Consider the following 13421-nt stretch of genomic DNA (forward strand, 5'->3'; position numbering starts at 1 on the left):
GCCTGGAAAAGCGGTGTTGGGGAGGCTTGGGGATTAAGGGAGAAGGAAATGAGGAAGCTTCCGAGCGGGTCAGGCCGCGAAGGGTAGGCGTGTCCAGAGTTAAGCCTAGACACTTTGAGCTCCCGTTTTCTGAGCGACCTGGCCCGGGGCAGCACGGGTCCCTTGATCCTCTGATCGTGACGGCGTCCGGGCCTTGGGGGTGGTGTCCGGAACAGAGGTCCCTAAGCTGTTTTGATCATCCGCCCTTATCAGTAAATAATTTGAGTCCATTATTCAATGGTTATTTAAGTACGTTAATAATAGATTATGTACATTATAAAAATACACAAAAGGGAGAATGTAAAGGACGAATGATGAAATAAGTAGTCAAAGGCGTAACTGTTAATTATAAGAACAAGACAATTTAATGCTCAATTATAAAGTAAAATGAGTTTTGGTAAAGAACTATGCGCTTGAATATTGCCTTATAAACAACTGAGGTGTAATTTGAATACCATGAAATTCACCCATTTCAAGTGAACAATGATTTTTAGTAAATCTGTCCAGTTGTTAGCCCTCATTTTTAAAAACCTTGGATTATTACTTTGTGATTCATAAAATTTTAGGTTTGGTTGTGAGTATGTCAGTGTCTTGCTTCCATTGAGGTCATAGATGGAAAAATACCAGATGAGACTATGTGGCTGTACATGGAAGAAGGAAGTTCCTGATTGAACTTATTAATCATACTCTCATTAAAAGCCTTGACAACGACTTATGGTTTTCATTAAAGTTTTTATTTCCTGCCGTCCAAAAGTTGTTCTTGCAAACTAGTTGGAATAGAACAATGGGCCCAAAGTATTTCATGGACTGAAACATTTCATTCGAAATATTTTAAAATATGTTGAAAAATTTCCCTCCACTTTGGTGGGCAGCTCGAGATGCACATAGCATTTTTGGCAACACAAATCTCATTCAAGTGGAAATATGTCCAAATCTATTTTATTTTATTAAAATTTATTTATTTATTTTTGACTGCATTGGGGCTTCGTTGCTGTGCGCGGGCTTTCTCTAGTTGCGGCGTGGGGGGGGACTACTCTTCGCTGGGGTGCGTGGGCTTCTCATCGCGGTGGCTTCTCTTGTTGCGGAGCACGGGCTCTAGCCATGCGGGCTTCAGTAGTTTGGGCATGCGGGCTCAGTAGTTGTGGCTTGTGGGCTCTAGAGCACAGGCTCAGTAGTTGTGGAGCACAGGCTTAGTTGCTTCGCAGCATGTGGGATCTTCCCGGACCAGGGCTCGAACCCGTGTCCCCTGCATTGGCAGGTGGATTCTTAACCACTGTGCTACCAGGGAAGTCCCCCAAATCTATTTTAAAATGCAAGAATTATATATAGTGAATACCTGTATAGTTTCTTTTGATTTTCATTTGTTCCCAATAAAAGCAATTTTAATGGATTTAATGCTTTGTTTTGTTTTTCAGTATTGCTACATGACATGCTACTGTTTTAAACTTATTAAAGAAAGGTCAGTAAATATATTTTGTAAAACCAGTTGAATGGCACAGAAGACTTCCATGATTTTTTCCCATCTGAATACAATAATTGTAAAGATTGGATTGTACCTGAATAACATTGGATTGAAGTTTTAAAAGTTACCACCGGTGTGACACCCTGTAGTACTTTGTGCACTTCAGTTTCAACGTGTTTACTGTGATAGTTTGTCTCTGGATGAAACATGAATTGGTTTCCTGTGTGGTGCTCTGTAACCTTAACCTAGAACTTCCCCTTCACCCCCTTTATTCACGTCAAAATGATCCATCAGAGGTTACGTAACTGAGCAGGAACCTATCAGGCCTTCCCAGAATAGACCCTACTCCCGCCCCTCCATGTCCTCCACCTGACTTTTGTCTGTAGAAAAAACTTTAGTCAAAGAATAAATTTGGGGCTTCTCTGGTGGCACAGTGGTTGAGAGTCCACCTGCCGATGCAGGGGACCACGGGTTCGTGCCCCGGTCTGGGAAGATCCCACGTGCCGTGGAGTGGCTGGGCCCGTGAGCCATGGCCACTGAGCCTGCGCGTCCGGAGCCTGTGCTCCGCAACGGGAGAGGCCACAACAGTGAGAGGCCCGTGTATTGCCAAAAAAAAGAAAAAAAAAAGAATAAATTTGACCTGAGAAGTGAGAAAATGCAGAAAGAAAGTCAAGCAAGGCAAAATAATAATAGTTTAGTCATTAAACAGAGTCAGGGACCTTTAGTTCCTTCTCAAGGGCTATAGATAATATTCTGAACCACATCCTTTGAGCTGTTTTGCAGATACTGAAACCCCTACCAGGTGGAAGAAGTTAACTGTATGTTGCCCACAAGCACATAGACCCCAGACCGGTTGGAACCAGAAGGTTGATAATGCTGACTCCCAATTACCTCACCACCAACTAATCAGAAGAATGTCCACAAGCTGATCACACCCTGCTCCTTGAACACTATAAGACTCTTCACTACCTCCTGCAGGGCGGAACACACAGGCTTGAGGGCTTTAGCCCACTGTGGTCCCCTTTGTCAGGCAAAGCAATAAAGCTATTTCTTTCTACTTCACCAAAACCCTGTCTCCAAGATTTCATCCAGCACCAGTGTGCAGAGGCTGAAATTCAGCATCAGTTACACTTGCAGTTTTTCCATAAAACATGTTTTTAAACTTTTTATTCTGAAATAATTTCAAACTTACAGAAAAGTTACAAAAATAGTAAGAGAACTGCTGCATACCCTTTGCCCAGATTCACCAAGTTGATACTTTGTCATATTTGTCATCTCTGTCTACACATACAAGTATGCATACAAACTTCTTTTTCCCTGAACTCCTTTAGCTTTCTTTAATCTGGAGCAGTTACCTGGCCTTGGTCTTTCACAACACCGACTTTTTTTTTTTTTTTTATACAGGCTAATTATTTTACAGAATGCTTTTCAATTTGGGCTTGTCTGATGTTTCTTCATGATTGGAATCAGGGGTCTAGAACGCAGGCTCAGTAGTTTTGGCACACGGGCTTAATTGCTCCAAGGCATGTGGGATCTTCCTGGACCAGGGCTCGAACCCGTGTCCCCTACATTGGTAGGCAGATTCTTAACCACTAAGCCACCGGGGAAGTCCCAATCCTTATTTATTTAAAAACTTTTTAAATTATTAGACTTCACTTTTTAGAGCAGTTTTAGATTTATAGAAAAATAGACAGATATACTTTTAGAATATACTTTAGAATATACTTTTCTATAGAAAGTATAGACAGTTCCCATATATTCCCTTCCATCCACCCCCACCCCGTTTCCCCTATTGTTAATATCTTGCAATGGTATGGTACACTTGTTACAATTAATGATTCTATACTGATACATTATTATTAACTAAGATGCATAGTTTACATTAGGGTTCTCTCTTTGTGTTGTATAATTCTATGGGTTTTGCCAAATGGTTAATGTCATTAACCTACCACTACAGTATCACACAGAATAGTTTTACTGCTCCAGTGGTTAAGAATCCGCCTGCCAATGCAGGGGACATGGGTTCGAGCCCTGGTCTGGGAAGATCCCACATGCTGCGGAGCAACTAAGCCCATGTGCCACAACTACTGACCCCACGTGCCACAACTACTGAAGCCTGCACACCTAGAGCCTATGCTCCACAACAAGGGAAGCCACTGCAATGAGAAGGCCATACACCACAATGAAGAGTAACTCCCGCTCGCCGCAACTAGAGAAAGCCCACGTGCAGCAACGAAGACCCAATGCGGCCAAAAATAAATAAATAATTAAATTTATTTTTAAAAAAAGAATCGTTTTACTGCCCCCCAAATCCCCTGTACTCCAGCTATTCACCCTTTTTATTTTAGTGCTCAAATTGTTCCAGTCTTGGCCAGGGGGAGCCATTTCAAGCTGGCTCCTGTTTCTTTCGATACATCCCATCTTTTTTTTTTTTTTTTTTGAGCACTTCTTTACCTTTGGGCATAAAATGTTCTAGGCTCATTTTATATTTTTCCTGCCCCAGCCCTGAAATCAACCATTTCTCCAAGGGGCCCAGGCTTCTTTTAGTGGGAAATAGTATTTAGAAACCAAGATGGGGGCACTAAAACTTTTGTTTTAATTAAAGAAGTGAAAATCAAAAAGTCAAAAGAAAAGGAGCTACGGGGAAGTTCGTTTGGCTCAATGTCTAATCCATCTCATAATTGTCTGGTACCATTTTGGTTTTATTTGTTTTTTTTCCAGATTGTGGGACATTTGCCTGATAATTATTATCAGTCAGGGATGAAGGCAGGTTTAAAAACTGGCTGAAGAAAGGATAAGGGGGTCCGTTTTGCTCTGCCAGCCCTATTGTTCCCTAAAGTTATAGAATCTGTCTTCTCAGTGTGGGCTGAACAGTGAACAATAGCAGTTTTAGAAAGGAAGTGGATAGCTTGTAATAGGGCAGCAATTATATGCCCATTAGCAATAGGAGTCCCTGCAGAGGTTAAGAATCCACGGGATTTCCAAATTAAGCCAACAGCATGACAGACTCCAAAAGAGAAGTGGTTTTCCCTTTTTCTAATGTACACACTCTAGTAAAAGCTACAAGCTCAGCAGCTTGGGCTGGTTTGACAGTGGGCAAAGATTATGCTTCAGGTGTTTCATGTGGGGAACCCATGGCATAACTAGTTATTATGTTTCTCTCGAAATTTCATTTATGAGCCATCACAAAATAGAAGTTAGTCTTGGTTGTCCAAAGGGATGTCTGAGAGATCTTCTTGTGGCTTTGAGACCATTTTTGTAGTTTCAAGGCAATCATGTGGAATGGAATCAGGCTCTCCATCACCAGGGAGGGGGCATGAAGTAGCTGGATTTACAGTATTACAACAATGGAAGATGATGGAAGGGTTAATTAAAAGAGCCTGGGTGGTGCTTTGCAATGACCTAGAGGGGTGAGATGGGAGGGTGGGAGGGAGGCTCAAGAGGGAGGGGATATGGGGACATGTGTATGCATATGGCTGACTCACTTTGTTATGCAACAGAAACTAACACAGTATTGTGAAGTAATTGTACTCCAAAAAGGATCTATTAAAAAAAAAAAAAAGCCTGGGGACTTCCCTGGTGGTCCAGTGGTTAGGACTCCATGCTTCCACTGCAGGGGGTGTGGGTTCGATCCCTGGTCTGGGAACTAAGATCTTGCATGCCGTGCAGCGTGGCAAACAAACAAACAAACAAATAAACAAGCGAGCCTGCTCATAGGTGGTTTGTTGCCCATGTAGGGAGATGCTGCATCCTATGAACTTGCAAGATAGCAGACAGAGCGTGGGGAACAGAAAGTTGCATGGGAGACCCTATTGTTAGAGTACTGGCTTTGTCAATCAAGGTGGCAGCTGTGGCCACCACATGTAAGTGTGGGGCCTTACCTAATGCTACAGTGTCTACCTGGCATGAGAAATATGCTATAGGACTCATCTGAGAGGCAAAAGACTGTCCTATAATGCCTGCAGCAATTCCATTATTTTCATGGCAGTATGGATGAAAAGGTTGGTCAAAATGAGGTAAGCCAAGAGCTGGAGGTGTAGCCAGAGCTAATTTTAAGGCTGCAAAGGAGGTAGCAAAAGGCTTGCTGGTGAGGAGTTTGAAACTAGAAAAGCATGACAGGTGTTAAGAGGTCCTAAAGATATTAGGGTGGGCTGAGACATGGGCAATGAGGTATGCTGCCCAGAGACTCCAGCTGCTTGAATAGACTCAGAGGTGACAGGTAGAGATAAATCCTCTGAACAGATGGTAGAGAAAATCTCACCAGTGTCAATTAAGAAATCCAGTTCGGAACCTCTGTTTTAAGTTTAACGGTAGGCTTTTGGGGTTGAACTAAGGATCCACTGACACTGTCATTTGAGGGGGAATTGTCTGTCAGGAGGAGAAACATGAACCTGGGAGTAATAGGACCTAGAGAGGTTGTTTCTTAAACTTTCCTTTCTCTTAAGTGCAGGACAGGTTTTCCTCCAATGTCTGGATTTCTTACAGTATCTGCAATTGTCTGGAGGCAAATAGGAAGAGCTCTGAGTGGGTGTGGAGTTGCTCTTAGAATCATGCTTTTGTTTTTCTAAAGATTCCAGTTGCAAAGCAAGAACTCTTGCTTTTAACTGTTCCCCCCGCCCCCCCGCCGACATTCCTGCAAACTATTTTCAAAGAATTGAGCTACAGCTTCCATTATTAGCTTAGCGGTTGCCCAGACCAACTGACCGCACTATTTTGAATCTGTTTTTAATAACAGGGAGAAAATTTCCCACTAAAGCAGATATGAAGAGATTCCTGTGTTCTTGGGGCTTCTGGGTTCAGTGCTGTGTGTCTTTGAAAAGTTTGTATAAAACGTTCAACAAAGGCTTTTGGATGTTCCCCATTCTTCTGAGTATATAATTTGACCTTAGACCAATTAATCTTGGGGGGAAGACTTCTACTATTGCTTGAACGGCAGGCAGGCTTATAGGGCCTACGCATGTGTTCTGCCCTATCGTTCTTCCTCCTTCTGACAAATGACACAACAGATAGAGACAAAGAAAAACAGTGGCCATCTGGGAGGACAGAATCAATAAAAAGCAAGAGTACTCATTTACCAAATGCCAGAGGCTCTGTGTCACAAGGAACTAGCTCCAAAACTAATCTCCTGCTAATCTAAATAGAGAGAGAGAGAAAAGGGACTCCCACCGCTTTCTCTTCAACCAGACCCTGCAGGCAGAGATCTGGGAGGCTGACGTGATAAGAAATCTTAGCTTCTGCTGGCCTTTGTCAGGTGTCTCAGGATCTCTCAGCTGTAGCAGCCTTGGGGTGGCAGGGGTCTGGCCAGTCTCCTGGCTGGCTTACCAACTGTCAGGGAGGAGGGAATTTCCCCCTCCCCTCCCTTCTTAAGTTCTTGCAGCTGGACTAATAATAAAATTGACACTAGAGAGATTAACAGGAGGAAAGAAACAAATTTTAACTTGTATATATGGAGTTCTCATAGAAATGGGCCCTAAGAGGTGGCCAAAGCAGGCAGCTTTTATACTTTTTTGATAAAGAAATAATAAATTTGTGAGGAATTGTCAGGACAAAGAAACTTAGTTTTGGGTGCTTAATTAGTGAAGAATCTAAACAAAGTTTGGGGGACTTCCCTGGTAGTCTGGTGGTTAAGACTCTGTGGTCCCAATACAGGGGTCCTGGGTTTGATCCCTGGTCAGGGAATTAGATCCTGCAAGCTGCAATTAAGAGCCTGCCTGCTGCAACTAAGACTTGGCACAGCCAAATAAATAAATAAATATTAAACAGAGTTTGGGTTTGGGGTAGTAAATTAAAGAAGTAACAAAGTTGGTTTATATAGGCTTCTTGGGCCTGAATTCCCTATCTCTTGTGATAAGGGTGTCCTATTTCCAGATGCAAGGGAGTGCACCTTTCACATGGAAGATTTATTTCCTGCTTTCACGGGGACAGAGGAGGGTCAATTTTCTTCTTGCATCCACTGCTTCTCAAACAACTTCAATACAAAATAATCAACGTGCCATCAGCATATTTTGGGGTGACCCTCCCTGAACCCCAACACCAGAATCTGGCACAAGGTGTTCAATAAATATTGGCTAATTTTTCCCCTGGCCATTGTGGTTATTGTATTTTCTATTTCAGAAAGGCTCAGGGGGAAGATCTAGGTCTGCTATTCTGAAGGATCATGTGACCCCAAAATCAAAACTTTCTTGTCTAACCTCAACTGGGCTGACATTTAAAACCTTCTGCACTCACTGCAAATCTCTGCCCCACCACTTCTCATTTTCAACAGATGTCCCATTCAACTCCTCCTTTCTTGGAAAATTCAAGCAACCACAGATCAGACTTTAGTTTCTCACCACCAAAATCTCACATGCATCTGAACTTGCAGCTCTTCTTTCCTTTTCTTTCTTTCTTTCTTTTCTTTTTTTAAACCCTTTTTAAGTTGAGAGGTTTAATTTTGAAATTGAAGGCTATGGAGAATATCTAAATGGATTTCTTTAAAAGGAGCAATAACTTGATCCAATTTTCCAGTAGAAACACTCTGGCATCAGTGTGGAGAGTGAGTTAGAGAGAACAGTGGGAGACTGAAATATTTCTTTTTTGGGGGGCGGCAAAGCTGATGAGATCTTTATGATGAAAATAATCTTACAGTGTATTTCTGTTAGATTCCCATGAAACGCAGGTTGGCTTTTTTTCTTTTTTATGGAGGGTTTAAATTTCTTCAGCAATTCAAAACTGAATTCTGCTGTCACATGTAAAATGGTATCCACTTGAAGAGCTAATGACATCAGATGCATTCTACAGCAGACTTTTCATTGTTTAGCACAATGAGAATAAAGATTATATTCTGGGGGGCAAAATGGGAGGTGAGGTGAAGAAGGTCATGTGTTAAATCAGTAGCCTGTACTGACACTTCAAGCTACACTCCCTAATTGAGGTTCTTCTTACAATCAGTTTTCAAACAATAGTGAACATATTCCTACCTTATAACATTTATATAAGGGCTCAATTGTAGCTTTCCTTTCTATACACCCTGAAGTATATACATTGTACAAGAGGAAATCACTGAGACATCTTGAAAAATAAATCTCTTTGTCAAATACCATGTTATTTCAACAGCAGCAGACTACCCAGTTAACAGTTAAAACCCTAAGAAAATATCAACTGGTGTGAAAACAAGTCTATATTGTAATAACCCCAAACATCAACCTTAGTATCCGATTCTAACTTTCAAATGCTGGGTACCTTTTCCAAGAGGAAATTACATCTGCTTTTGCATGAATCCCCAGTTTAAATACTTGCAGAAACACACCCATGTTATCTACTCAGCAAATCTGAAATCAAACAAAACAATCCAACACTGGACATTAACGTTTTACAAATAGCATAAGTCCCAAAAGTACAAGAAAAACCTTGACGTTATAGAAAAAGAAATCAGGTGGACAAATTTTAGTACAACAAGGCATCTAAAGAGGGGATCATCTAGAAATCTACCATACAGTACACCAGACTCAATCTGGAGTATCCTACAATTTCATATTAAATTTGTAGAATTTTATACCAAAACTGTAGTCTTTTTAAGAAAACATTTTACATTTAGAATAACTACTTAAGGCATTTAAACTGTAGATAACATTTAACTATAAGCAAGAATAAAAAATAGTCCTACAATAATCTTTTATTTCTTCTCAACAATTAAATAAACACAGGGCTTCCCTGGTGGCGCAGTGGTTGAGAGTCCGCCTGCCGATGCAGGGGACACGGGTTCGTGCCCCGGTCTGGGAAGATCCCACATGCCGCGGAGCGGTTGGGCCCGTGAGCCATGGCCGTTGAGCCTGCGCGTCCGGAGCCTGTGCTCCGCAACGGGAGAGGCCACAACAGTGAGAGGCCCACGTACAGCAAAAAAAAAATAAAAATAAAAAAAAAAAAAACACAAATGCCTTCTTTGCTTTTATGCCTACCTCTCTACTCCTTTAGTCCAGTTCCACATCAAAAGTAGGGGTGAACAAACAAAACCAGTAATGGCAAACACTCACAACAAGGGCCATTGTATTAGGGATTAGCAATGACAGGAAATTTGTACAATGAGATATCTAGTTAAAAGAGTAACCTACTAGAGAATGGACCTGAGGACACGGGGAGGGGGAAGGGCAAGCTGTGACAAAGTGAGAGAGTGGCATGGACATACACACACCACCAAACGTAAAATAGATAGTGGGAAGCAGCCGCACAGCACAGGGAGATCAGCTCGGCGCTCCGCGACCACCCAGAGGGGTGGGATAGGGAGGGCGGGAGGGAGGGAGATGCAAGAGGGAAGAGACACGGGAACACATGTACACATATAACCGATTCACTCCGTTACAAAGCAGAAACCAACACACCACTGCAAGACAACCACACTCCAACAAAGATGCCAAAAAAAAAAAGACTCAATAAATGAAAGCTATTACTATTTAAAAAAAAAAAAAGAGTAAAGGTAGAATGTGCTTTTTAAGAAAACGGCCAATAATCACTCATCTGAAAAAATGCAAATAGCCGCCAGGTAAAATTGGCAGAATTTGAACTTAAACCAAACTTCTCATGTGTAACAAACTAGCATTAAGAAATACACACAGGATGTAAACCAAAATAGTGGTTATCTCCAGGTGGCAACATTACAGGGAATTTAAATTTTCTTCCTGTTTTAATATGCACTTTTTGGGGGTGTGTTTTTAGATTGCACACAAGTAGTACCAAGTGGCTAGAAAGAACACAGACCAAGGATACGAAAGTAAAACCACAGGGTCTTTTTCTATCAGAAAGGACCTCAAGGATTATCTAACTTAGATACATTATCTATTGATGTATCTGGGATATAACGGCACTGATTTAAAAGACTAGACTAGAAATTCCAAGAATACTTCCTGGATGATAAAAATAATCTATTTTCAGGATAGTTTATACTCCCTAAGTATGCAAAAATGAACACATTTAAATGTAAATTCACTCATATACATTATTTAAAAGTAGGAAAAACAAATTTAAAGGGAGTTTACACAACCTTGCAATTAAAGCATAAGTTCATTGTTGAATGACCAGAGCAAAGCAGATCGTTACAGAGTTTGTCTGAAAGCAGGAGGCTGGCCTGCAAGGGGCCTTTAGGGAGTAAGCTGGGTGCCTAGGCAGGTAGCTCTCTTTGCTTTGCTGTCTGCATTCTTCAATAAACCCAGTCCTTTTACATGAATGGGTGTGATTCAGCCTAGTTTCCCCATGAAATAATGTCATGAAAGATTTCTATTGACGAGGGATTACTTTATGCAAAATTTCTCAGTGACATTCAGATTAATTCCAGTGTCCACAATTTAAGCAATTTCCAATACGCATTTACAACCCAAAATCCAATGACCTGGTATTTTCATGATAGTTAGGAAAATTGTTCCAGCGAAAAATAAAGTTTAGATTTGCTCCACTACGTACATCTGAATATATCCAGAGGAGTAAAACTCAAAGCCAACCAAAAGACAAAATGCTATAAAATTTTGTTTTGTTGTAAGATAATCAAATTCTTCCCAGAATAATGTGTAACTAATTTCACATACTTATTTGTAACCAATTTAACTTTTCCAAATTCTCATTTGCAAATGAGAGGCTCATACAGTTAAAACTGATGATACAAACCATTGTTTTAGAAGGATCAAAATTTACACTAGTCAAACGTGATTCCATAAGATTGATTTTAACATGTTCTTTCAACTTTATTAAAATCATCAATACCCCAGACGCATTTACCATTTTAAAAAAATCATTTTAATGCTATCAAAAGGTGATGTTCACTTTAATCCTGTTTACCTTCAGCCACTGCCTTGAGCCTTCATTCCAGGCCACATAAACAAAGAGGGCGAGCACCACATGGACGGCGACCACTGCAACAATAGCAGCATAAAAATAGCTGTTCCTATTGGACATCCCAAAGGCGCCTTCAAAAACATAAGATTTAGTCGTGAAATATAACCCAATAGGTACAGTGATCATTAAAGCTGTGAAGAACAGGAGCGTCTTCAGAGTGGATGCTAATGAACTTTCATTTCTGAAGTCGCACGGCTGCAGCGCGTTCAGAGCCGCTTTATCAAAACGCTCCATGGCGTCGCCACGCCCGCAGCAGGCGCTCAGAGGCGGGCTGGGCTTGGCATCCGCGCTTAATCGGCTCCGCGGGAGACCGGTTGAAGCAGACCGCGCCGCTGAAATATTTCTTAAAATAGGGTTGTTGGTTAGGCCAGGATAAAAGGGATGGCCTTTAAGGTAGGACTGGAGTCATGGATAAGGTAAGGAGCTAGTGAATACTAGGGAGTAGCATCTATCTTTTGCTAATTAGTTGTGGAAGAGGTTGTAGTTGAAGATGATGGAAGACGTTTTCACATGTTGAGATATGGGGAACTCATTCTGGCTTAAGTTTATGCTAACTAGAACAGCCTGTTTTGTGGCTTATTAAACATGCATTGGACATCTGCTTTAACCATTAAAGAAGAGAATGCATTTAAAACTCAAAATGGAGTAGCTGTAGTTCAACCATTCAAAATGGAACTGGGTGGTCATTGTGGATGTGGTTTCAGACATGTTCCTGCATTACTGAGAACTTGAATTTTCTGAACTGTATCAGACTCAAGGACAGCAACAGCCATTCTCAAAACAATATCTGTTAGCGGCTGCCAGCTGCAACCTTCTGGTCTCGAGGTCTCCCCTTGTAACTATGCAACCATTTCAGACCCCAACCAATCCTTGCTTCACAAGCACCCTTACTTCTTGCCAGTTCCAATTATAATTCTTGACAAACTTATATAATTTTGCTTTTATAAGCCTCCCCTTTTCTGTAGTCCAGCAGAACACAATTCAAGTGCTTCTTTTTTATTTTTAAATTAATTAATTAATTAATTTTTTGGCTGTGTTGGGTCCTCGTTTCTGTGCGAGGGCTTTCTCTAGTTGCGGCGAGCGGGGGCCACTCTTCATCGCGGTGCGCGGGCCTCTCACTATTGCGGCCTCTCTTGTTGCAGAGCACAGGCTCCAGACGCGCAGGCTCAGTAGTTGTGGCTCACGGGCCCAGTTGCTCCGCGGCATGTGGGACCTTCCCAGACCAGGGCTCGAACCCGTGTCCCCTGCATTGGCAGGCAGATTCTCAACCACTGCACCACCAGGGAAGCCCTCAAGTGCTTCTTGAATCTGTGTCTCCCAGGCTATAGTCCTCAGTTTGGCTCAAATGAAATTATTTTCTATTCAAGTTATAGATTGTTTATTGATTATTTCTTTCAACAAGGATAACTCCTAGGTTTCCACTTCAAAGAATGACTTGACAGTGAACCCATCACCAAGAGAGAAAATAGAAGAGGAGTGAAGAGTAGAGTGGAAAAGACAATGAGTTTATGTTGAGACACATTACCTGCTTTAGCGGGTAAATGTTTCATGTAGAGGTCTGAGTTGGAAAAATAGATTTGGTAGTCATCAGCTTTATATTTTATTAAATGAATCCATGCATGCATATGAGGTCCCTAAGAGGGAAAGTGTATAGAATGAGAATGATAGAGAACTGAGGAACACAGGCACATAAATTCAGGAAGGAAAAGAAGGATCTACAAATGGGTCCCAGAAGAGGCATCCAGAGAAAAAAGGGAAACCAAGGGAGTGACACAGGCTTTCTTTCTTTTTCTTTTCTATTTATTAATTTTTAAAAAATTGCAGTATAGCTGATGTACAGTATTATACGTTTCAGAGGTACAACATAGTGATTTACAATTAAAAAAATTTTTTATTGGAGTAGGGGTGATTTACAATGTTGTGTTAGTTTCAGGTCAGTTATACGTATACATATATTCATTCTTTTTCATTTCTTTTCTCATGTAGGTTATCACAGAATACTGAGTAGACTTCCCTGTGCTATACAGTAGGTCCTTGTTGGTTATCTATCTTATATATA

At 41.2% G+C, this 13421-nt stretch overlaps 1 protein-coding gene across 1 annotated transcript; it reads right to left on the reverse strand.

Annotated features, from left to right (window-relative positions):
* Positions 1 to 11291: 11291 nt before the first annotated feature.
* LOC308617868 (vacuolar ATPase assembly integral membrane protein VMA21-like) lies at positions 11292 to 11681 on the reverse strand (the record flags this gene model as incomplete). The annotated part of the gene is given in 2 exon segments (XM_081235298.1): positions 11292 to 11311; positions 11314 to 11681. Coding segments are annotated over 2 exon segments (303 nt in total). The 5' UTR covers positions 11597 to 11681.
* Between the last annotated feature and the right edge of the window lie 1740 nt (positions 11682 to 13421).

This window comes from Mesoplodon bidens, assembly GCF_964165515.1.
Source record: "Mesoplodon bidens genome assembly, chromosome: 5".
In the NCBI taxonomy this organism is placed as follows: Eukaryota; Metazoa; Chordata; class Mammalia; order Artiodactyla; family Ziphiidae; genus Mesoplodon; species Mesoplodon bidens.